We start from the raw sequence: 25,422 nt of genomic DNA, 5'->3' as shown, positions 1-25,422 counted from the left end.
TTTTGTTTGCTTTATTCAATAAGTATCATATCCCTTGTCATGAATTTCAAAACACAACTTGAATATTTCATAACACTTTGTCTCTCTCAAGAAAAATAAACAAAATTCAGTTGCTTTTTTGTTTGCATCCCTTGATTCTTTCTATTGTTCAGTGTTCTCATAGACAATTTAAAACCTTGAATAAGAGTTGACATTGCTTCAGTGTGCAAGGTGAAAAGAATTTGGGGAAACATTAAACAATTAAAATACCATAACATGCAAAATGTTACTTCTAAACTCTTTTTGCTGAGGAGAAAACTAATTGCCTCACTATTTACCAGTATGACATTTTCAACCAGCACTGTTGACCTTTGCGCAGTCAGAGCAGCTGGGGGCATTTCCAAAATACTTGTCCATGGGTCACATCCCAGGGACACTCAGGTTAGAGGGGCCAAGTGCTGTGGCATCAGACGACTCCTCGGTCAGTGTGGACAGAGGTCAGGCAGCGAGCTAGAGAACACGCTGCAAGGAAGGAAAGGCTTGTGCAGAAATTCACTAATGAAATCTTGATATTTTAATCACTATGTGACCAACCCCAGGGCTCGTTCGTAGGAAGGATTCTTTATTCAAATCTCCAAGGAGTCTCCTCCGACCCTCAGAAAAGGAAATTAACTAAGCTTACGGCTAATTAATTATGTTATAATCAATGAATTGAGCACATAAATTTCATTTTAACTTACAAATAATCGAAACCTAACAGAAGAATAGGAACATACGGGAGTTCTCTGCTATACATATAGTAAGTTCCTAACATGGCCCAAACATTTTATTTTGACCCACTTAGAACAGCAATCCTTCCAGGAGAAAAGTGACTCATTTATTCACCTTGATCAAAAGAGCCATTTTTTTTTCTTGTAAAGTTAAAGGTACAAGGTAAACATGAGGATTCCAAACCAAGAATCTTTTACTCCCACTTCTAACGCATCTCTTCAAATGTGTCAAACTACTGAAAAAAAAAACTATGGGAAAACCATGAAATGGGCACAGCCCGTACCCATCCTTTCTCCGTGGGCTCTGTCATTAGGCTTCAGTTTCAGCATCCCACCGGACCAGGCCTCAAGCTTGAAACCTGCTCTTTCTTGCCTATGGTAACCTGCAACCCTAAATGTCGGTATTTGATAAAGAACTTTGCTTTAAGGTGCTTAAGAGCTGATATGAACAGCTCTCTCTCTCATGTGCTTAAGTTTGGCAAGGCAATCTTGAACTAAACATGAAGAGCACTGGTTTCTAAAATTGGTGTCTCAGGTAGCAGGTCTGGTGGCTTGGGAAGCCATTAAGGAAGAGGAAAGATTGATTCTTCTCAGGTGATCCCAGCGAGGCAGCGCCACCTCAGCCTCCAGATGGCCAGACCTGTTTCCCCGCAGGGTGCCCCCCTCGCCCCTGACACCCACACTGATGTGGCAGTCGTTGAGAATAATGGCAAGCGTGGTGGTGGGAGAGAGTCGTTCAGGTGACAAAATCTTCCATAAAGATGCTTGGGAGATTGGTAAAAGACAGGGACGATGAAGACTGGAGACATTAGAGCTGGGAGGCCTCCGTCTCTGAGTGCTGCGTTTTGATAAGACTCAGCAGACTGTGGAGAGGCGTCCCGCAAGCAGCATTGGGAAACGAGGATGGTAGCGCCACCCCAGCTCCCGCAGCGGAAGGGGCAGGAATGAGGACAGCCGGAAACATGTCAAGGGCAGGCTTGAATCCGCGTAAGGAGAATGAGAGAATAATAGTCAGTGGGGACATTGAAGAGAGGAGTCCATAGGTGAGAAGTCAGAATTTCGGAGAGCAAAACAAAAGGGATTTGGAGGTGGAGGTGGAGTGGGCCGCTGAGGTGGGGAGAGGAAGCACAGAAAGGGGGCGCTCAGGGAAGGAGGGCCGACCCACAAGATTGACATTTTAGGTGACGGACAAGAAAAAAAGTGGAATGGATTGAGGTCTCACAACACCAGCTGTGGCCCTGGGGGTCTGTCAGTGGGGCACCACACACAGTGTGTGTTCATGTCTCGGTGTGCAGGTGTGGCCTTGCACCCAGTGGCAGTGCCCAGTAGGATGGGCAAGTGGGGAGGTTCGTTCTGGGTAAGCAACAGGGGGAGGCCAGTGTGAACCCATGGGTGAGCCCCAGTGACCCCGCCTGTGCTTCTGAGGGCCAGTGTTGAAGGGGGAGAGAGAGCAGGGACTCGCAGACACCTGTTCAGGACGGTCACAGGGCCAGTGGAGGACGGCGTAGTGGGTGAGGACTGCCGCTCATTCTCCCCGAGGGGAGCTGCACGCCAGCGTGCTCTTCTCTGCGTGCTCCGTGGTGCATTCTCAGGAGTTTGTGTTTGTCCTCCATTTCCTAGGCTTAAAGGAGGAAGAAGTTCGAAACTGCATCCGGTCCGAAACAAAGAAACGCTTTTTATTCTTTACAAAAACATCCGTGCGTTACCAGTGCACCGCCAACAAGATGTCAGAGAAATACGAAGGTAACAGTGCTCTCTCTTCGGGGCTTCCCCTGCGTGTCTTGAGGCTGACAGTAATTTAAGTACCATATTGCACAGGACTGTGCTGTTTTGAACTTTTCGTTTATTTTGTTTATCTACCTCAGAGCTCTGTGTGTGGTGGGGAAAGAGTGCTACATAAAATATCAGTAGCACCACCTGAAAGGGGAAATGGTGAAGGTTTTCATCTTCAGTTGTTCAATTTAGTTAACACGTATTGGTTCTTCCCATGGAGGGGACCCAGTACAGACTGTGATATAAAGATGGACGTGAATCAGGCCTTCCTGCCCAGGTGCTTACAAAGCAAGGATATGTGTAAACAACCATTGAAAATGCAGATGGACAAAGGGCGAGGAGAGTGGTGTGAAGAAGCTCAGGTTCCAAGCCAGAAACCTGAGTGTTACATCCTCGTTGGGTTTCCCGGCCTCAGCGTGGCCTCCCCACTACATCTTACAGAAGTTCTGTTCAGCTGGGGGTGGTCCTCTAACTTAGGTGTCATTTGGATATGGTTGTGGGGTGGGGTGAGCACAGTGGTCACCTGCTTACTCTGCCCCCTTGACCTGAGTGCTAGCTTTTATTTCTCCCTCTTTCGAGCCTTCATGCCCACTCAGCAATCACTCTTACCTCCTTAATATTCCTCCCAGTTATCCCCATCTGCTTGCTGTTTATTTCCATGCACACCCTCCACTCCTTATCTCCAACCTGGATCACCAGGGAAGCTTCCTGGCTGGCCCCTGGCATGAGACTTGCCTTCCTCCAATCTATCCCTCACTTTTCTTAGCGCCGTCTTCTTCAAGGCAAATCATGGCAAGAAACTCTAATGCCTTAAACATGTCATGGTTTCACAGAGCCTGAAAGATAGGTTCTCGCCTCTTTTTCTCTGCCTGGCTAAACTGTAGGTTGTCACCTAAATAAGTCACGTTCTCTCCTGTGCCTTGCCATTATACGTAACTCCTTTCTCTGTAAAATTCTTTTATTCCCTTATGCCAACGGGCTGATTGCTGCCCCTTCTGCTCAGGACAAAGGCACGCAAAATCACAGAAACTTCCAGAATATGAAGCTTACTTCTCATGAAGAGTTAGATGAGGAACACATAAAATATGATATTCACTCTCGTGATAAATAGAGAATTAAAAACATCAGGGCATACAGATGGTCTCTGGGCAGATCTCACATTACGTTAAGCATGAGCAAAATGAGGACTGGTTTGGCAATTGTGACTTTATATTGCATACAGGAAACAACACAGAAAAGGAGAAAAGCATGCAAAACAGACAAATGACCTAGTAAAAGAATAGAAACATGTTCTATGCCAGCTTTACAAGCAGTAGAATTATTTAATAAGAATGTAAATTCAATAACTGAAAGAGCTCAGAGACAAAAATTAATTTTGAGAATTAAGTAAAAAGGGAGATTTCAAAGCTAAGGTACAACGACAAATAATAAAAAATATCACCATTATAGTTATAAATAAATTAGACACTGTAAAGACAAAATTAATTGCCATATTTCAGAGACACTAATTCCCACATCTTAAGTTATATTTGTCATTCCATTTCCATTAGATTTTTAAAGTAATTGTTAATGTCTGAATTTTTCTCTGCATTTATTATGAATTACAATAAATATTTTTATATGTAACTAACTTTATTAATTTTATTTTCTGACAATTTTTATTTTGTCAGTGTCAATTGGTATATGATATATTGGCAAATACTAATTTTTCTCCTATTTGTATATGAAAATAAATACAAAATTTTTTTTAATTTTATTTTTATAACTCTGTATTATTTTACATGCCTCGCTTTGAAAAATATTATAGTACTCTTCATAGGGAGAGTATTTCACCCATTGTTCGAATCATTCTAGACTATTTTACAATAGGGACATGGCTAATCCTTCCTGGAACTAAAGAATCAACATCATATTAATGGCATTCGCTATTACCCATATCAATTGCCCACTTTTCATTTGATTTCATTTCTTACTACAATTTCCTCTTACTCAGTTCCTATTCTTTTAGTTATAGACACCACGGGTTAAGAGGGATTGTTCTGAAAATTTGTAAAAAAGTCTGTACTATGTACACGAAATGTCACTGCCTCCAAAGAAACATCGTGCCAACTCTTAACTTGAGGTTTAATTTCTTTTTTTGTCCTTCCATTAGTTGTGCTTTTACTCCTGTCTTTCAGCTTAAAAATCCTCTGTCGACTTCTTTGTGTAATTGGAAGTCTCCAGCAGGCAGTCAGTGGCCTGGCCCACAGAAGCCAGACAGTTCATGTCATTCCCAGGGCTCCAAGGCGTGCACTGTACACATCAAACATGGGTTCTGGCATCAGAGAGCAGGGAGCAGAGTCCTCAGGGCTGCATTCACCTCCCAGCCCCCCAGGCGCCCTTAGTCACCATGTGTTCTGGGCCAGACTGCGAGCCTTAACGTCCATGCTTATAGTAACACCTACTTCTCAGGATTGTTGTGAGAGTTACGTAAGATAACATGTTCCAAGTCCCTGGCATATACAAGCTACTTAATAAATAGTAGCTCTTGGCACTCTTATGATCATTTCTGTTATTAAACGCTCTGCGGGGTTGGGGAGCAGTGTTCTCCTGCTTTTCACTGAACTTAACGGAGCTACATGACTATACCATCTACTTTTGGGCAAACAGGCTGTTCTTTAATGGTTGCATCTGCAGTGAAATTAAATGAGTGATTTTCTTAACACATCTTGCAGGTTCGATGGTGCGGGGAGCAGAGAAATCCATCTCCTTGGTTCAAGGCGGGAGGAGTAGGGAGGCAGCGAATTTGGTCTGGGAGAAGGGGACCTCTGGTCCCAACGAGAGGGCCTTTACTGAATGGCTAGAATCGGTGAAGGATAATCCTGTTGTGATTGACTTCAAGGTAAGATGAAAAACTAGTGTGGGAGACCGACCTAAAGTACCTCTCGAGCAGCCCACCAATGTTACGTTATTCCTTTTCCATTTTTCTCTCAGATGCTAAAGGAAATGTTTTCTTTAGCGTGCATTGCACAATGGGCCTTTTCTTAAAGGTTAAATTACAAGTCTATTGCTTTTACTATTCAAGCAAGCATTCTCTAGTATAGTATTTAGAATTTCTGTCATACACAGAACATCAGGAAAGGAAATTTAGTGAATAAAACTGCTCAAATTTGCCGTGGGCAGTGTTCTTCATCTCCCCAATGTATACAATAAATTTGATTTCTGTAGTGTTTTGCAACTCTTTATTTGACAAGCTTCCCTAAATCTCCATTTATAGCCCTATCAGATCAATAGAATTTTAGAGCTATTTGGCTTTCTGGTTCTATCACCTTTGATTAAATTTACCAGTCTTATATTTGTTGCAATGACCAAAAAAAGTTCATTTTTATTATTTATGGAATACTTTGCCCACACGTCAGTCATAGGCCATTTAGAAACAGTTTTGCCTAAAACATAAGCTCTTCTTCCAATGTCTGCTAACAAGCTATTCTGCTTCTTTCATTTAAATGAAAACAAAGGAGCTTGGTCATTATGAACGTAGAATAATTTCCATACAGCATGAAGACACATCAGGTTGTGGTGGGAAAATGAGATCCAGCCACCCATCTGGGCACCTGTGAGTCATACATGGCACTAGATAGTCATTTCTTCGGGGTTTTAAAACATTAACAAAATGAGCCCTCGTTCTGTATTTGCCCCACTATTTGCTAGCGTAATTGTTCCATTCATCCTACCAGTGAGTTCATCTCTCCACTTTCTCCCACTCTGCGCGTTCTCCCCTGGTTCCACCAAGACCAATGCTGCCCTGGAAAAACAAAGAACTCAGAAAGCTTCTCTTCATCCTCTGCATTGTTCTGCTTGGGCCAAACATAATGAGGTTTCAGCAGAGCATTCCTGAGCTGCTTAACTCGTGCTCACCTATCTCAGTTTGGTGATGCATGCATTTGGTGCTTAATAAATAACATGATGCAAGTCCAAGCAAGTGACACCTCACCTGAGGCTTCCTCCACAGTAGAATTCCAGGGAAAGGAACCTCCAGGTACCTCACACCTGCCCTACTTTCAGGAATACAAAAGTGAGCTGATCTTGCTGAGAGCTTCCACACCCACTGAAGAAGAGTAGGAAACCCCTCTGTCTCCTCTTTTTCTCCACTGGCTCAACTGCAGATGCCCTATATTCTACTATAATCCCTTTGAAGTGTGGGGGTTTTCTGTGCCTTGCCTCCTGTTCCACGAGAATTGGGCAGCAATGACAACATGTGCGAAAGGATGATGTCACTGTGACGGGACCTCCTCTCTGCCATCTGCTCTTAGCTTGCTCCCATCACAGACTTGGTGAGGAACGTCGCCTGTGCTGTGACTAGACGGAACAACCTCCGGAAAGCTTTTCAAGAATATGCAGCCAAGTTCGACCCTTGCCAGTGTGCTCCGTGCCCAAACAACGGCCGCCCCACACTTGCGGGGACCGAGTGTCTGTGTGTGTGCCAGAGCGGCACCTACGGTGACAACTGTGAGAAACGTGCCCCGGATTATAAATCTGGTAAGGGTTGATAACTGACTGGAGGCAGGCACCTTCTCACCTCCAAAAGATACGCGAGGTTGGTCCATTCAAACAAAACGCTTCTATTAGCATCTTCCACTTCATGCAAACACAGGGGGAAATAAGCCTGTAAAAAGCTGGATGCTAAGGTCCAACAGCCCTGGGATGTGTCTGTTGTGACCTACCAATGATGTGGCCTTGGGAAAGTCACCTAGCCTCTCTATGCCTTCATCTGTTCATCCATTAAACATATCCAAAGATGTATCATACATATGTGTATGTGTATATGCATACATGCATACACATATACACATACACACATATAAGCATATCTAAAATGTATCATATATGTATATGTACATATACATACACATACACATATACACATATGCATACATGCGCATATGTGTATACACACACACATAAGGGGCACACAGCACAATGCCTATAATGTGAAATAAACAAAATAATACAAAATATTATGAAATAAAAATGTGATAGTATTGTGATAAACCTTTTTTATGTATTGTAATGTAGAATGAAGATGGCTTGGTATTAGCAATATGTTAAGCCAGAACCAAGGCTTTCATACAGGACTAAGTAATGTCCTTGGTTACCTGTAATTCTTCTTAGAAAGGGGAGGTGTCGTGGGAGTAAGGAAGTATTCCATTGCCTTTAAACACATGGTTTGATATCTAGTGTGCTCAGAAGAAGTTCCTCTTTCTACACAGATGTATGCCTATACCCGTGTGTGTGATATGCTGCAGAGAGTTGCAAATGATTGATAATAGTTGCCATTTGATCTGGGCTGTGGGAAAGGAAAAGGAAATCAGGCCATATGTCAGGTGCTGATTTCTCTTTACCCTCACAACAACCCTGTGATATTCCGCAAAGGATGATACAGCTAAAAAGTGGGGAAACCAAGTTGGCCAGGTGCCAAAGCCCACGTCCTCTTGGGTACACTGTGATGTGCGGGTGGGTCTCCTGTGTGCCAGATGCAGTGGATGGGAACTGGGGCTGCTGGTCTTCCTGGAGCCAGTGCGACGTCACGCACAAGAGATCGAGAACCCGAGAATGCAACAACCCTGCCCGCCAACGAGGAGGGAAGCCCTGTGAGGGGGACAGCCGGCAGGAGGAGCACTGCACGATCTCCATAATGGAGAACAAGTAAGGAGGCAGGATGCCTACGGGAAGGGGTGGGTCAGGGACCCGCTAACGCAGGCTGACGGTTAAGGGGTTAGTAGCCTACTGCTGAATAAAGAAATAATCAGCATTGTCTCTACTCCAACAGAGCGTGTTAGTGAGATATCGTATCTGCTGTTACCCTTTTTTCCCTTTTTACATATATTACATACACACTGTATAATGTCTATGTATGCATAGGCCTGCGCATATAGGTAGACATGTGAATATGTTACCCATACTCATGTTTACTGTATTATGCACACATTTGTTCTTCCTTTTAGTGGACAAGCGTGTGTCCATGACGATGAATACATGAAAGAAGTAGACCTTCCTGACGGAGAATCAGATACAGGGTGTGCTCAGCCGGTTCCTCCAGAAAACGGGTTTATCCGCGTAAGCCTCCTGACCTTCACTTTCGGTGTGGCGTTCAAAAATAGAACTTGAAAAAAGTATGTTTTTTAAATTTAGAGCTAGGGTTTTCCTAGTTTGATAATCTTCAGCTGACTTAACAAGTAGAGAAAGTGACCCTTAAACACGGTTGGCCACTCTGCCCCCTTGAACTCCCTGGATATGTCTTCATGCCTGATGGTCGGCTCAAAGGCTGCAGGTTCCCTGCTAATCCCCAGGCTCTGCTAATTCCTGGGCTGATAGTGCAGTTACGTGAACGTGTGAATGGAGAATGAAGCTGAGCACGACAGAGGTTTGGGCCGGTCTGACTGATTCTGAGTCTGAGCAGACTAAGGGCCACCCTGAGCTTGCTGTCAGGGAGACACACTGGTCTTGGCTGTAATCGCAGGGGAAGTGGGTCTGTAGTGACTTATTAAGTTAGGAACCTATAGCACCCTTAACTAGTCAATACAATTTTAATATAATTAGTATACAATTCAACATTTCATTTTTTTCATCAAGCCACAATATGTTGCTATGATTTAAAAAAAAACAAATATCTATATTTGGTCACACTAGTCAGGCAGGTCTGTGCTTCAGATATAAACTTTCAGGAGACAATTTAAAATGGAAAGGTATGCTCCCCAATCAATTTCACCTCTCTTGGGTTTAATTTTACCTTTCTGTTAAAAAGCCTTTAAATTGTATTTTTTTCTCAACTGTATCATTCTATCTTGAACATTTTAGTGCCCCCTACACACACACACATACAATAGTAGTTGTATTTTAATTACCCATGGTCGGGACAATATATGAAGACCTATCTATGGCTTACTAGGAACTAACACTCCGAAATGATCTGTAGTCAATTGGTCATCATAGCAACTGCGTATGTTTGCATATGTAGGGTATGTTATATATTCCGTTTATAGCTGCTAAAGGATAAGCATGTAGTTTTTCTTTTCTTTTTCTTTTTTTCTTAATTCTTGAAATAGCAGGTCATCCCATGTACAGGGGAGAAAGTTTGTAAGGAAGAAAAAAAAAAGAATCCTAATCGATTTAGATTAGGGCTATGGAAGCTGGATTCGAAAAGGGACCAGTTAGAAAGTTGTCCTTGTAAGAGGTAAACGCCACTCACAAAGGCAGTAGTGATGGCAAAGGTGAGGGGAGCACGTGGAGAGATACTTAAAAGTCGAAACTGAGAGGCCTCTGTGACTGAGCAGATTCAGGGGTGAAGGAATGGGAAGGGCCCAGGGTGACCCCACCGTGTTCAGAAATATTACACATACCACTGATAACTCGCTGGTTTCGCTTTGGGTTCTAGAATGAAAAGAAACTGTACTCATTTGGGGAAGATGCCGAAATCGCATGCTACACCGGCTTCAAACTCGTTGGCTACCAGTACTTCCGCTGCTTACCAGACAGGACCTGGAGACAGTCAGACGTGGAATGCCAACGTGAGAACCGGGCCTCCCTCTCACGGGACTACTTGAGGGGATGAATGCGCCCAAAATAAATAAAGCAAAGCCACACCCATCGATCAGCACAGTTTACTGCTTTTGAACAATGTTGGTGAAAAGCTTTAGTGAAGCAGAAAATAGGATTCACCTGCTAAAATTAGATTTCAAAGTATCTTCACGTTTCAGTTCTGCCCGTGCGCGTTAGCCTCATACACGCAGGGTGGCAAAACCTGTGCTCAAAGAGGGATCTGGGAAGTCTGCTCACGGCATCTAACCAGGGGCATCTGCCTTGCCTGACGTACAAACCGATGCACATGGATGAGTCCCAGGAAGATGATACTTAACACCCTGTATCTATCAGAAATGGGATTTTACAGGAAATGCAGTTTTCTCCTTGGAGCACGTCCACATCCGTTCCTGAGGAGGAGGCGATGAGTTTGCAGGCTCCACACATATCTGTGCCATTGAAGTGTCAAAACGGAATTCCAGCAGGGCTCGCATGGGGACTCCAAAGAGTTATTATGAGACCCCATGAGGCAGAATTGAGACCAGCATCGATTACCATGTCCTGCCTCTGTATCGCTTGCAGTGTGGTGACTTGCTTTGGGGCAAACAAGAAGAGGAAAGAAGAAGAGGTCCCAATAATACAGTGAAAGTTGGAAGTGGCTGGAGCCAGTTCCTTAGCAAGGGAACCTCAGATAAAGGAGCTAAAGGAAGGTTTGCAGGGGAAGCCTGGGGTCCTCAAACCCCCGGGGTTTTCTGATCAAAAGGCAGCATTAAAGCAGACCAAATGCAATAAATCACATTAAAACCGCCTCTTGGGCTGTATAAAACCTGTCTACAACCAGTAAATATTCTGAGCTCCACTAAACACATCGCAAATGTTTCTCTGCCTGCAGGAACACAGTGCCTGAAGCCAGTTGTGCAGGATGTTCTGACACTGTCGCCGTTTCAGATATCGTATGAAATTGGTGAATCTGTTGAGCTAACCTGCCCCAAAGGCTTTGCCCTTTCTGGGCCATCAAGGTACACGTGCACAGAGGGTTCCTGGACTCCGCCCATTTCGAGCTCACTCACCTGTGAAAATGGTGAGTAGCAGCTCAGTACTCTGCGTCTGCCAAGGGGGCACCGCCCAAGACTGGAGTGTAGCTCCTCGTGTGGTGCAGTGTTGACAGTGTGTTTCAGGAGGAGAAGGCAGGTTGTGTAGATAGTGAGGTGGTATGTCATCCTGTGTAGATGACGAGGTCAGGCAGATATGTGAAGTTATTGGCCAAGTGGATATATTCCAAGTTTAGAGATCAGGGTCGTTTTTCTTTTTCAGTGGATGGACTTCAGTATTTTGAGGGAATGCAAGTTCCCTCATCTAAACACAATCAGACGTGACGGTTAACTGAAAATTGGTTAAAGTAGAGGGCCATAAAAAAACCAGTGCACACTACTTTTCAATTATGTAAGCATTTTATTTTTACTTGAAACATAGAAATGCACATTTATTCACCAATTTTCTGATGTAGGACCCAACTCTTATTTCTAACGAATCTCCTAATTTGAGTTCTAAGACTTCTTCCTCGTCCAAAACAAGTACAAATCTCACCCCACACCATGTTGTCTCATGCCAGTTTTAAAGGCATTTTTAAAGCAAGTGAACTGGACAATGCTTTACACTTTGTATATATTTTTTCTTATTCTTTCATAGTACTCTAATTTATAATCAATTCAAAACAAAATTTTGCAAATTACTTATACTCATTCAAAGTTTTTCATTTAGTATGTATAAAAATAACTCCCTTTTTTCTCCTTATTTCATCAGTTGAGGAGATGTATATATCAAATATAAATGTATATGTCAATTATATTTAATTGACATATACATTTACAATAATATCTGTCCTAAATAGATTTGAAACAAACCAGACTGACTCTTGATAAACCTGTTGTTTGACTAGTGGGAACGAAAGTGTGAACCTCTGAGAGAGAGGAACCATAAGTCTTGAAGTTCAGTGTGAGACAGGCAGCTGGCATAGAGGGACCAGAGAACAGCCTGGCAAGTCAGTTACTTACCTGGAGGGCAGTAAAACAGTTAACAGAGCTTCTGCCAACTCACGTCTTCTGAATTTCTCAACATGCTTATTGGGATAATGTCTCACTTTTACTCAGAGAGTCCTTGAGGCCGTATCTGAGGTCAGATGTGATTAGGCCCATTTTGCTAATGAAAACACAGGAGGCATTGAGAAGGTAAATTAGACCCAAGGCCAGACAGTTTGGGTCAAGCAGGAACTGCGCTAATTCCCCAAGCTGTTTGCCATCTTGCCTTCTTTATCCTCTTCTGAGTTTTTACAATGTGTGAAGGAAAGGTAAAAAGTTAACCTGCTACATAACCTTAAAACTGTTAATAAAGAGATTTCATGAAAATTTGTAAGAACTTCAGGTAAATATTGTAGTGTGGTCTCAACTGACTTCTAATCACGCATGTGAGAGGGATAGAAACGTTTGGGACACACAGGCTTCAGAGAGCTAAGGTCCTCTGGGCATCTGAGGCGGACTCCTCTTCTCTGTGCAATGGACGGCATGTGTACACACACCCACACAGGTGCATGGCTGTAGGAAAAAGAAATTGCATTTATAATCCAAACTGAGGGATAATGAGATGTTCTGCATCGAGATATTGGAAACCGATATCCTCTCCTGTAAACTTTCTCTCCAACAACATTGACAAAAATGATTAATGAAGGAAGTCATAGAAAGAAAGAAAAACTCATCAGTGAAACTGAGCACTCTCTCAGGTGGGAGAGCTGTGAGGTAAAGAGTTTCAGGACATTTGTTGGCCAGGGAAGGACTTTGGACTCTTTCAGTGTGAGAAAAATGAGATGCTGCACGCTTTACAGTTACTAGTTTCCTTTCTCCCAGAAATCAACATCTCCAGAGGATCCTCTAGCCTTAGCCCCCCACACAAGGCGATGTCCTTATTTCCATGTTGCTCACAAACTGTGCTGGGGGGTGTGGGCGGCAGAGTGCCAGCTCTGCCTCCAACCTGACTCTCAACAAGGGAACAAAGACTCCTCGTGTGTGATCCCTGACAATTTCAGCTCCCCAGGGACTGAGTAATGCTCTGCATCTCTGCAAAGGTGATTCTCTTTGGAAACAATGTGTGGCTCGCAGTCCCTCCCCGACCTAAGTGTGGATTTATTTCCAAAGGGCAAAGAGATAAAGCTATACAAGACATGAAACACAATCCCGTGTTCCTGGAAATTTTTACTATCTGAGGCCCAACCAGTGGCCGTAGGTCTCCATGTTCATGCAAGTTCTGGGCCAGATTTCACCAAATGGAATGAGGGTCCTAACAGAGTAGCAGGAAATGGCCATAGCAGCAAAGAAGAAAATGTACCAATTCTTTCAACCTTTATTTTCACCTCTAACATAAACCTTCCTTTCCCAATCCTTCTATCTTGATTGGCTAAGAGGAGGAACTATGAGCAGGGTCTCCTGCTCTGTCATCTAAAGGGGCAGAATACATGGAGAGCTATCCACTGCCCTCCTTTGACAGTCACTTGCTTGTAGAGGCCAGTGTAGTTCCGTGGCTTAGTCAGATTCCGTCCCGGGAAGTGTTTCAGTCCCCAGGCTCCAGGGCTCAGTTCCAGGTCCGACTCAACCAGTGTAAAGGTTCTCCGGCTGAGCCTTAAGGTAAGCAAAGATATCCAAGAGTCCCCCTCCCTTCCAATACGCCTGAGTGCCACTCTCTCTACTTTAATTTCTCTTCCTCACATACATACTAGTCACTTCCTCATCTTAGCTCAAGTGTCATTTCCTTATGGATTTTGCTTACATTTCTCAGCTGGGGTCTTATTTTATGTGATCTCCCAGGACCATGTTCTCCGTCTTCAAAACAACTATCTGAGCCTTGAAGTGTGAACCCACTGCTATGATTGTGATTAATGTCTGTTTTCCCACTGCCCTTTAGATTCATGGAGAAAGGGACCACTGCTGTTTTCGTTCTTTCTTTCTTTCTTTTTATCGTAATATCCTAGTGCCCAGAATATCATGCAAGTATAAATAGTTCCATTACATTTCTTTATTGATTCTTCTAAGAAAATCAGACTCTCAAGCCATTGCTCCCCAGCACCCATTTGCCGAACTGTCATCCCTGTTACCTGCATTGCTAATTGTAACAGACAATATTTTGGTCCTCATCTTTCCTGACCTCTCAGCTGCATTCAACAGTGTTGACAGTCAGTATACATGTTCTTTCTGTGGTTTCCAAGATAGGATGCTGTCTTCTTTAGATTCTACCTCTCTGGCTATCGCCTCTATTTTTGACAGGAGCCTTGAGGAAATTCAGCACTTAACGCTGAAGCTCCTCAAGGCTCCAGTCTGTCTCCTCACCTATTTGTTACTACACTCCCCTGCTGGGGCATCTCACCCCTACCCATAGCTTGGATGGTCCCCCATGTACTAATGCCAAGTGTAAACCTTCAGCACAGACTCCTCCCCTGAGCTTTAGACCTGAATATTCAAATTTCTATATATCTATTCTGTGTCTTAAAGACACCACACATTCAGTATATGCAGAGAGGAACTCTCGAGTCATCACATTCCCCTCCCTAGAACTAACATCCAATATTTTCTCTTTTAGTGAAGGGACCCATGTCTAGTCTCTTATGCAAACAAGAAACCTAAGAGTCATGCTTCACAGTTCTCATGTCTCACCCCCAATGCACAACATCCTCTATTTTATCTACTACAATGACCTCACAGGTTGTCTGCCCAAAGCTCTCTTGGCCACCATGCCTCTCCATTCTCCACACAGGAGCCAGAATTAATTTATTTTTCAAAAACCACACCTGATTTTGTCACACCTGCTTAACGCATCCAAGACCTCCCACAGCTTATAAAGTAAGAACACCCGTCCTTCCAAGGCCTTGTAAAGCCCTGCCCAAGGCCATACCTTGTTCCATGCTCTTGTTTTTATGCACCTTGTGTCCAGTTCCACATACTGCTCTCTTTAGCACCTTTTTTTTGAACGAGATTTTTTAACTTATTTTTAGAGAGAGGGGAAGGGAGGGAGAAAAAGAGGGAGAGAAACATCAATGTGTGATTGTCTCTAGCATGTCCCCTGCTGGGGACCTGGCCTGCAGCACAGGCGTGTGCCCTGACTGGGAATTGAATCAGTGACCCTTTGTTTCACAGTTCAGCACTCAGTCCACTGAGGCACACCATCCAGGGGCTCAAGCACTTGTACAATGATGTTTCCTTTGCTTTGAAAAGTTCCCCTTTTCTCAATTTACCATTTCTCATCTTCCTAGCTGTATCAATTTTCTTGATTATATGCTTTCTCTTTGATAGTATTAACAATAGCAATTCTATATGTATTAGTATATATTTTTTAAGTTCATTGATTTGAGAGAGAGAGAAAGAGAGATATCAATTTGTTGTTACACTTATTCATGCATTCATTGGTTGATTCTTGTATGTGTCTGATCAGGGATCAAACCCACAGCTTTGGTGCGTCTGGACGACACTCTAACCAACTGAGCTACCCAGCCAGGGTGGTATTATTACATTTTTATTAATATCTGTCCACCTCCATAAGACTGTAAGCTCTATGAGTATAAGATCTGGGTAAAATTTTGCTCAACCCCTAAAACCTAATGTAGTGCCGGGGATACCATAGTTGCTGAATAAATATTTAGAAAACGAATGAACAGAAATTCCTATTTTGTTTAGTTATCTGAGCCTAATAGGAATTTTACATTGGAAATGACAGCTCACAAGAGCTAGGACCTTTCGGATGGGATATTTCATGACTGCCTGTTTGGAAAAAGCCAAATGAATGCTTTAACTTCCAGAGATAAATGGCCTTTGCTCCTCAGTCCAGGTTTATCACTTGGAATCTGTACTGCGTACTGTTCGTTACCCACTTTTCTCTTCTTTCAGATATTCTGAGCAAACTACGGGGCAGTTGTCAACTAGGACAGAAAGAAACGGACTCTGGATGCATTTGCATGTCTCCAGAGGAAGACTGCAGGTAAGAGATGCTCTGTGGACTGTGTTTGGAGACTGGGAAGACCAGCCTGGTGAGGACAGCTTGATGCAGGAGCTGCGCTTCTTGGTGCACAAACATGAAATACATGACGTTTTCACATAACCGAGAGTCTCTAGGTTTGGTTGAATTCCTTCTTCCCCACGGGTTGCAAGCTTCCTCATCATCTCTCATTCAGTTCTAAACGTTTTCGTGGATTTTGTTTATTTAAAGTCTTGTTTTGATGATAAACGCTTATTTCTGTCTATTTGAAAACTTCAGACTCGGTTATCTCAAAGCCCTCCTTTTCCCCCAAGTATATGGCAAAGCCCTGACTCCAGAGGCTTGGAGAAAGTGGTGTGAGGGTGGAGTTCACATACACACACACACACACACACACACACACACACACACACATATACCTCTGTCATTTTTTGGTCATTTTGTCAGTTTATTTTTTCATGCAGGGGCAGAGAGCATGAAGAATACAAATTACATATCTTTGTTGTTATAACTGCCTTTTCTTTTGTGAACAAACCCAGGAGGGTTGAGGGTGCTTATTAGTTGACGGGCTACTTTCAGCTGAATTTAATCTTCGGATTAAATCTTTGCAACATTAGTTTAGGATGATATTTTGTTTCTCTGTCTCACAAAGTACACACAGAGGTAGGCCATCTGGAGTCCCTTTGGTGACTCACTCATTTCAGAAAGCACCGAGGGGCCTTCCACTCTCTGGCCTGCTGCCCTAAAATTACCTCCTGGTCCAAAATTACTCTGCGGCACCAGGAGGAAAAGAAAACCAAAACAGACACATTCTCTCTTTTAAGGAAAGTCCCTGAAAGGCCCATCTGGCTGGACATGTGGGCATTTGTGAGTGAAATTAAGTTACCGAGGAGGACAAAGAATGAACGCTGGGGTGAGAAGCCCATGGACTGTGCCAGTCTTACGCTTTAAACCCGACTAGCTCTCATGTTCCTCTGTGCTGCAGGTTAGCAAAGGGTTGTAGGGGCTCATTCTTTCATTCATTCATTTAAATGCTGCAGCATCTTTTTCTGCATATTCAATGACATAATTCAGCCCAAGGTGGCTCTATCTACCCTCCTCATCGTTACCACAAGTGGTCCACCATGCAGCTTCTTGCTGCTAGAGTATCTTACCCAGCACATGGCCTTGTGGGCAGTACTTACAGCCTTCATAGTGCCCATTTAACCCGGAGGAAACTTCTTTCTTTATCTTGGCAATACCAAACCATGAGAACACAGACTGCCCCCTGGAATGGTTTCAATGCTAGTTCTCCCGTCCCTCTCTGGCCTCTTTCTGTCGTCCTGAGCTCTCTTTTCTGTGGCATTGAAGGAGCTGGTGGGAGCGACTGGTCCCATAGCCTAAGTTCTCCAAACTGAGCAAGTGGCCTTTTCTTCTCTGCCATGGGCTCTAGTTCCTGGCAACACTTTTAAATGCTGCTACACTGATTGTTAACTCTAAAACCGACATCAGAGAAGAGACCCAGATTTTCAGTAACCAAGATGTCCTTGTCTTCTCAGTAAGACAAAGGCTATGGCCACTGGGTACCTCTTGATAACAGGATCCATCACCTGCTTAGAGAGATTAAGCAAGTTAACAAAGAAGAACTTAGAAATGCATGCTCTTCACCATAACACAAATACACTTGTAAAGCTGTATAATGATAGATGATTCTGGTGTTGCAATTAATGAGTGTTACTGAGTTCAGAAGAGGTACAGACTACCATGTGCAAGGTCAGTGGGGGTTATTTTCAAAATGTAGACAGGAATTGAGCTGCACACAGATAGGCAGAGAGGAGACACTGCACAATGCTGTCTGGGCTGTGGATGAGATGGCAGCAAGGGAAAAATGATCTTACCAGTCTAGAAAATAAGCTATACAATTGTCAGGTGATAAAGAAGAATTAAGGGGGGGTGGGAAAAATAATTCCAGAAAGGCAAGTTGATTGGAGTCAAAATATGGGAGATCTTCGTTATCAGAATTTAAGAATTCAGATTTTAATTCAAAGGCTTTGGGGGTGATACCAAGACTAAGATGAAATTTTAGGAGGATGAATCCCAGCGCACACAAGAGGATGGAAAGAAGAGAAATGGGGACGGGACGGGGGGTGAGCTGGGTAAAGATAACCGAGTATCAAGGTAACGCATTCAACTGGCTAGACACCTTTTCTTGTTTCCTGGCCCTCACATGTAAATGCTTTCTTTCCTCTCTCGGGCAGCCATTATTCAGAAGACCTCTGCGTGTACGATACTGATTCCAGGTCTTCCCATACTTTACCAGCTTGTGAATTTTCAGCTGGGAAATGCTTAAATAATCAGCAATTCCATTTTCTACATGCTGGTCCCTGCCAAGATGGCCCAAAATTAGCCTGGGCTATCGAGAGGCAAGTATTTGCACAAAATAGCACAAAGAAAGAACCCTGTGGCCACGACACCTGCTACGACTGGGAGAAGTGTTCAGGTAAGCTCCGGGGCGGCCCCGCCTGGAAACTCTCTCATCTGAAATCCATCTCAGTTAGTGTATCCTATTTGCATCTCTGTGTGCTCCCTTAACAGGAACCTTTCTTTAGTCAAAAATTATTCTGTTTTAGTGTACAAAAAATGTATAAAGATACTTAAAGAGAAAAGAAAAACATGACCCACCCACAATGAGAAATAACTGCTTTAATCACTTTGGTGTAAATCTTTCTACTCTTTCCATGCATACACCATCAGCAGCACTGTTAGAGCCCAGGAAGAGGAGTCCTCACCCCAACTGCATGCACCAGGGACGCTTCCCCACTCCCAGATTCGGAGAGCATGCATCAACATTGTCTAAGCTTCCCTTTGGCACTGGGGATGAGCTGGGTCCAGCACACATAGAGTGCTCTGGGCCTAGGAGGGGTTCCTCTTGGGAAGCAAATGCTGAAGCAGCTCCCTGAGGTTTTGGGGTTTTTTTTTACATCCTCTTGTAGGCACTAGCCAAGGCACAGTGTTATTCGGGCAGGACACCCTGAACCCAGACAGGGTTCCTCAGGGGCTCAGGCACTGTTTCTCCCTGTGGAACATTCTCAGACCCTGGACTACTTCTCTCCTCCACCATGTCTGGGGCCAACCAGATGTTCTAAGGGGTTCTGTTCGCAGAGTCATCCCCAGCTCAGAGCCAAACTCCCGTGCCCAGGGAGCAGCCTGCTGAGCCCCGCCAGCAGGGCAGTCTCTCCCAAGATTGCTGGGGATTGGACTGCAGGTGTGGCACAGCCGCTTTGAACTGGGGTGATGTTAATCATTTGAACAGACAAGCATTCCATAGAAAAATTTTTGTAGGGGTGGCCCTGATTATATTACAAATTTTTTAAAAATGAAATAGGATCATACTCTCTATATTATTTTATCTATTGCTGCTTTTCACTTATATCATGAAATTATTTCCCTAGCATCGTATACCACATTTTTAGGACTATAAGATGCACCAGACCATAAGACACACCTGGGTTTTAGAGGAGGAAAATAGGAAAAAAATTGAAGCAAAAAATGTAGTAAAATATTTAATAACATAAATAACATAATAGTTCACCTATGTAAATGTAAACTACATTTACTAGCCAGGTAAGCTACATTCAGACTATAAGACACCTCCTCCTTTTCCTCCCAAATTGGGGGGTGTGTCTTATAGTCTGAAAAAATATGGTATTATTCCACTACATACTTTTTAATGTCTGCAAAAGCCTGTACAGACATTTTTGTGATTTCTTTAACCAACCTTCTGTTAGGCATTTAGATGTGCCCCAATGTTTTATTATTATAAACAGTGCTTTGATAGATAAATCTATCACAGATAAATCTATAGTGTAAGATTACTTTCATAGGGTATATCTTAGAAAATGGAATTTCTAGCTAAATATTATTTTTTAAAATATTTTATTTATCTATTTTCAGAGAGAGGGGAAGGGAAGGAGAGAGGGAGAGAAATATCAATGTGTGGTTGCCTCTCATGTGTCCCCCACTGGGAACTGGCCTGCAACCCAGGCATGTGCCCTGACTGGGAATCGAACCACGATCCTTTGCTTCACAGGCCCGAGCTCAAACCACTGAGCTATGCCAGCCAGGGCTAGTTAAATACTATTTTAAACTATAAAGTCTTGTATCAACTTGCTGTCCAGAAATACTTTTCCGACATTATATTTCCGTCTACAATGTGTGGTAAAGACCGCCCTCCCACACCCTCACCGGACCTGGACTTACCATGCCTGCATAGCTTTGCCAGTTCGGTACTTAGAAAGTGGCCTTCCACTTCCACTTTCTGTAAGTGTATTGGCTATTTGCATTTTATTTGTGAATGTCTTGGAAGCAGAAACTCCACAGAAGTATGTTTGCTCTGAGATGGAGTTTGACCATGAAATAGCCCAGATTAGCTTCGTGTAATATATAAATATGGGTTGGAGATTAGAATTTAACAGAACTCACATGGGCAGCTAGATTTCCCTTGTGACACTCTTCAAAAACATGCCTTGAAATGAGGCATAAAGTATGCAATTGTTACATCTAACCTTTGTTAAAACCACCTTCCTTTTGGGGGGAAACCTTATCATTCCCTTTGATGTGGACCCCGGCCCATGGGGTCTGTGTGTTGTGGATGCAACGAACAAATTCACACGGACTACAGAAGTCTTGTGGAGAAAAAGAGATGGCATGGCTGCTCTCTGAGTGAGAGAAAGGGCCCTGAGAAAACCCACCCCTGCCTGGATAGGCTTTTGTTGCTTTTCTGGGCACATTACCTCAAGTAAGGTCCTCATTTACAGTTGAGGTACAGGGTCCCTTTAGGTGGTTACCTTTGATAAATAACAAATGAGAGGAAGCTGCTAATTACTACAAAGAAAAAGGATATTTGCAAATATAAAGGGAAAAGTGGTTAAACTGGTTACACTCCATCCCTGGGAGGTTTAGCATAGATTTTAGGAAGTTACTTTAAAGATATGCGGCAAACATTTGCTGAGTCTATTGAAGGTGAGGGGGTTCTAGCAAAAGCATGCCTCATGGCAGTCTAGGTACAATGCAGGCCTGATTCCCCATGGGGAAAACCTATCTGCGGGCGTGGGTCCTGTGTGCCAACTCACTCCCCCGTCAGTTTTCTGAATCAGGCTGGGCTACATTTGCATACCATGTGGACAGGCTCCCTACATCCCCTGACTCCTCTTTCACTTTCCAGCCCAATGTTCCTCAACTCAGCCCTGAGAAGGGGGAGAGTTCCCTGTTATCCAAATACAGTTTCATCCTGATCTATGCAAAGCTGGTGACCAAGACCCAGCTCCCTTGGCAGGTGGCAGGACTGAACTCATGGCAGCGGGTAGCCACAGGAGCCATGGTCAGCAGGCCATCTGATGGTGGCAACTCAGGGTGTTGATGTCTAGGGCGTCCAACCTCCCAGCCGTGTCTGAACAAGGCAATTTCATCATGCGAGACAGCAACCCAGGGCTCACTAAGTGCATTGCCTCATTCTAATCACCACTAAATCACCTTACACAGAAACACTGTCATTCATTCTTTCACTGCCTGACCAACACCATTACCCAGCTGCCATCTCTCTCAGAAACAATAATTTGGGGTAGAAAAAAGCTGCCAGTAGGATGCAACACCATTTTGTATTTGAAGTACACCCCTTTTCTTTGAAAATTGTAGTGTGAGAACAATTTTGTCAAAAATGCATGCAGACAATAAGAGGAATTTGGACAGGAAACCAAATAAAAATGGTGCCTGTCTGTGCAATAGTAGGCAGCTCCGGCGTGCAGAGCTGTGTTTACTGCTGACGCGCCTTCCTCATTTACCACAGAGAAAAGGTCTGCAGGCAACCCTTCCATTGCGAAGGGCCTATTTTTTTGGTGTTTGGTTTTTCACTATCTTTCCACAAATTATTCTTTTTTAAATCTGTCTTAGTAACAAATAAGCTGCAGCTTACAATGGCACAAAAATCTGCCTTTACTATTAATTCTTTGTTTTATATATATCTAAATGCCAGGAGTCTAAGTTTATCTAAAAGAAACACTGTAAAATATTTGAATACACTGATTTTGCTCCAGTTAGCGGGATGGCTTAAGGTAATCATGCCAAAACATAAATATATCTTAGTAAGATATTTACATTATTTAGGGAATTCTTTGATCCTGCATGCAGTCAGAAAATAGAAAGCACCTTCTCCCCAGGAGATGCGGGCTACCTCTGGCAGCCTCCTGTACTTAGAGAGCAAAAGTCAGTGTCCCAGGGAGTTCAGTTCAGGCAGCACTACAGAACCATGTACAAACCACAACATTTATAAAGAAAGAGAAAGCCAAAAGTGCATTTTATACCTAACCTGCTCATGGAACATTGGGAGATTATTCATCTTGAGTCGGTTTGAATGTCACCATGACTAAATTGTGTTCTCAATCACTGTGTACATTACTACTTATTTCCTTCTCTTTCTAAAATGAGAACAGGTCACTCTACCTGGAGTGGAGAAAGCAGGAAAGGTAACGTTGCGAAGGGAAGCAAGGCCAAAGTGTGAAGGGCCTTGAACTTTGATTAAAACACATACATAGATAAATGAGTCTCTGATTTAATATACTTAGCTTTGGTAACTTTATTCCTAAGTGATTTTTTCTTTGTTGAATTTAATGGAGTAACATTGGTTAATAGGATCAAATAGGTCTCAAGTGTACATTTCTTTTTTTTTTTTTAAACTATGGTACATTTAGTTTTTTTTAGACTGTATTTATTTATTTATTTATCTTTAGAGGGGAAGGAGAGGGAGAGAAACATCAATGTATGGTTGCCTTTTGTGCGTCCCCTGCTGGTAGTTAGCCTGCAAGGAACCAGCCTGCAACCCAGGCATGTGCCCTGACTGGGAATCGAACCGCGATCCTCTGGTTCGCAGGCCCGCGCTCAATCCACTGAGCTACGCCAGCCAGGGCTCAAGTGTACATTTCTATGACACAAGATCTGTGCCTAAATGATTATTCTGATACTATTTGATACTATTCTGATAAACACAAAATTTATATGAATCATGAAGTGATTAGGTGGTTCTGAAACCAGGCCTCATTCGTAAGAGAATTACCCAATTTAACTGGCATCACTGAGGAATATCCTAGAAAGAAATAATAAACAAATAGAGTTAGGTTATGGAGTTCAGGCCTATGAGTCATTTAGGATTTAAAACCTGCCTTTAACACTTACTAATGCGGGACCATGGACAAATCGCTTAATGTCTCCAAACTCAGTTTCCTCATCTGTATAATTGGTACGTTAACATGTATTGTATATGCTTGTTGTCAGGATGGAAGGAAATAAAGCATGTAAACTGCTCAGCCTGCTATGTGGGGTTCATAGTACATGTTCAATAAGTGATCAAGACAAGTGCACTTTGGCAGTGACTGTGAGAAAAGAACAGAAGGGACTAACGGAAGACATTGTGGAAATGGCCCGGCAGGATAGAACTGATTGGATGGGGTCAGTGAGCAGAAGACGGGATCAGAGACAGGCAGACCCAACTGCTGGATCTTACTGGCTCACTGTACATTCTGCTCGATTACGTCCAGGCCACTCCCCTCAGCCACAGTTGGGTATTTTGGGTCACTGCCTTTATTTCAGCTTTCTCATTTGTGGCCACCCAGGAGCTCGCCACTCTGGAGACAAGTTTGGTAAAAGCCAACTGGAGTACTATGGCGAGTCACACGGTCTCTCTCTCATTGCAGCCTCTACCTCCAGATGCGTCTGTATGTTGCCCACCCAGTGCCTCAAGGGTGGAGACCAGCTCTACTGCGTCATAATTGGATCATCGCGAAGGAGTAAGACAGTGAACCTCTGTGAAATAGGAACTGTAAAGTGTGCCGCCAGGAGACTGGAAATCCTGCATCCTGGAATGTGTGAGGCCTGACAGTTACTGATAAACACATTAACTGTCCAAAACTAATCCCTACAAATGGGCATGCTTGTGCCAACAGCAGACTGGCATGCCCAGAAGTTACTGACATTCTTCTGTTGGTGTCTTCTCCTTATTCTCCCCACCTCTCCTGCCTTGGCTTCCCCTCCAGCTCCAGCCCTGAAACCCTGCAGCACACCCCTCGGCGACGCCTTTCACCTCAATCCAGTAGACTCTTCTGTTCACGTTGCATTAAAATGATAGCACTTCGGAGGCCCGTATGACACCTGTGGTATTAAGCATCCTCCCAAGTAGAAATAAGGACAAAAACCACAATTTTCTTCACTGAGTCAATAAACAGAAATCTACAACAACTTGTAAAACATATTCTTGGAATCTAACCTTCACACATTCATTCAACAAATAGTTCTGGATGTTTATAAAGTGCCAAGTACTGGCTAAGGTACTGGTGAAATAGTGGTGAATAAAACAACCAAAGCCATTTGCCTTCATGAAACCCATATGCATGTGGAGGAAGGCATACAGAGAATGAAATAAGCACATAAATCACAGAGTCTGTTCGATGGTGATAATCGCTATGGAGAGAATAAGGCAGGAAAGGGTGAATCTTACTCTAAGCCTCATCTTGTGCAAGGAAATATTCCGATAGCAATAAGCATCACAGTAAGGATGATTGGACTTGAATGAAAATTATCTGGTTAGAGTGGTTAATAAATTTCTGCAGTTCCAGTTTCTTAGGAAGGAGAAAAGAGATTCTCTTTGCCTTGGCCAAAGTCCCTCGCAGAGTCTTTAAACCAAAAGCCTGTGCTGGATGGGAAGTCATCAGAGAGTTTTCAAGGAGTATTTTTTCAGGTACATCAGACCTTTCGTATTAGGCCACACTAAGTAGACCCCTGTTTCCCAGAGAGTCTCAAGTGCCACTGGGGCTGAGCAGTGTCTTTGGAACAGCAGTCCTCAGGTATTAGTGGGCATCAGTACCACCTGGCTGAGGCAGGCGCCTGCCACTCTCCCCCAGTTTCTGGTCCAGCAGGTCTGGGCGGGGCCTGAAGGTTTGTATTTCTAGGGACTTTCCAGGTATTACTGCTGATGGTGATCAGGGGTCACACTCTGAGAACACTTAGTTTAGGAGTGGAATCACTAGACCACTAATCCTGATTTGGTAATGGTTCTCAAAACCTTAGCCAGCCAGTCGTCAGGGGGGTGAGGGGAATGAAGCCGATTCTTTTCCTCTAAAACTCCTTGGGGTCCCCACCTAGTGGGAGGGGCTACCAGCCACAGACACCTGGCAGCACCTTCAGTGGAATGTACAAATTAAGTGCAGATCCTCCTCCATATCACTAATCACAGGATGTTGACAAAATCTACAACATCTTGCAAGATCAAAGGAGAATGAGGAAACAAATCTAGAAATAGAAAACA

At 43.4% G+C, this 25,422-nt stretch overlaps 1 protein-coding gene and 1 long non-coding RNA gene across 2 annotated transcripts in view; both read left to right on the top strand.

Annotated features, from left to right (window-relative positions):
- The window catches only part of C6 (complement C6), a 57,671-nt gene extending 33,306 nt beyond the window's left edge, over positions 1–24,365 (top strand). The window contains exons 10-19 of the mRNA XM_037063233.1: positions 2,370–2,492; positions 5,237–5,403; positions 6,815–7,040; positions 8,036–8,207; positions 8,507–8,618; positions 9,937–10,069; positions 10,972–11,160; positions 16,004–16,094; positions 18,329–18,570; positions 23,816–24,365. Of these exons, the coding sequence (XP_036919128.1) occupies positions 2,370–2,492; positions 5,237–5,403; positions 6,815–7,040; positions 8,036–8,207; positions 8,507–8,618; positions 9,937–10,069; positions 10,972–11,160; positions 16,004–16,094; positions 18,329–18,570; positions 23,816–23,997 (1,637 nt within the window). The 3' untranslated portion in view covers positions 23,998–24,365. The remainder of the gene's footprint in view (positions 1–2,369; positions 2,493–5,236; positions 5,404–6,814; positions 7,041–8,035; positions 8,208–8,506; positions 8,619–9,936; positions 10,070–10,971; positions 11,161–16,003; positions 16,095–18,328; positions 18,571–23,815) is intronic.
- On the top strand, positions 22,543–23,417 carry LOC118998808 (uncharacterized). The gene is made up of 2 exons (XR_005068952.1): positions 22,543–22,767; positions 23,030–23,417. It is a non-coding gene; the product is annotated as an uncharacterized LOC118998808 (long non-coding RNA).
- Positions 24,366–25,422: the final 1,057 nt, after the last annotated feature.

The sequence above is a fragment of the Sturnira hondurensis genome, unplaced genomic scaffold (assembly GCF_014824575.4).
Source record: "Sturnira hondurensis isolate 20B ecotype Veracruz unplaced genomic scaffold, ASM1482457v3 Scaffold0014384, whole genome shotgun sequence".
Classification (NCBI taxonomy): domain Eukaryota; kingdom Metazoa; phylum Chordata; class Mammalia; order Chiroptera; family Phyllostomidae; genus Sturnira; species Sturnira hondurensis.
The sequence above is the reverse complement of the archived record's forward strand: the minus strand, read 5'-3'. Positions and strand labels throughout refer to the sequence as shown.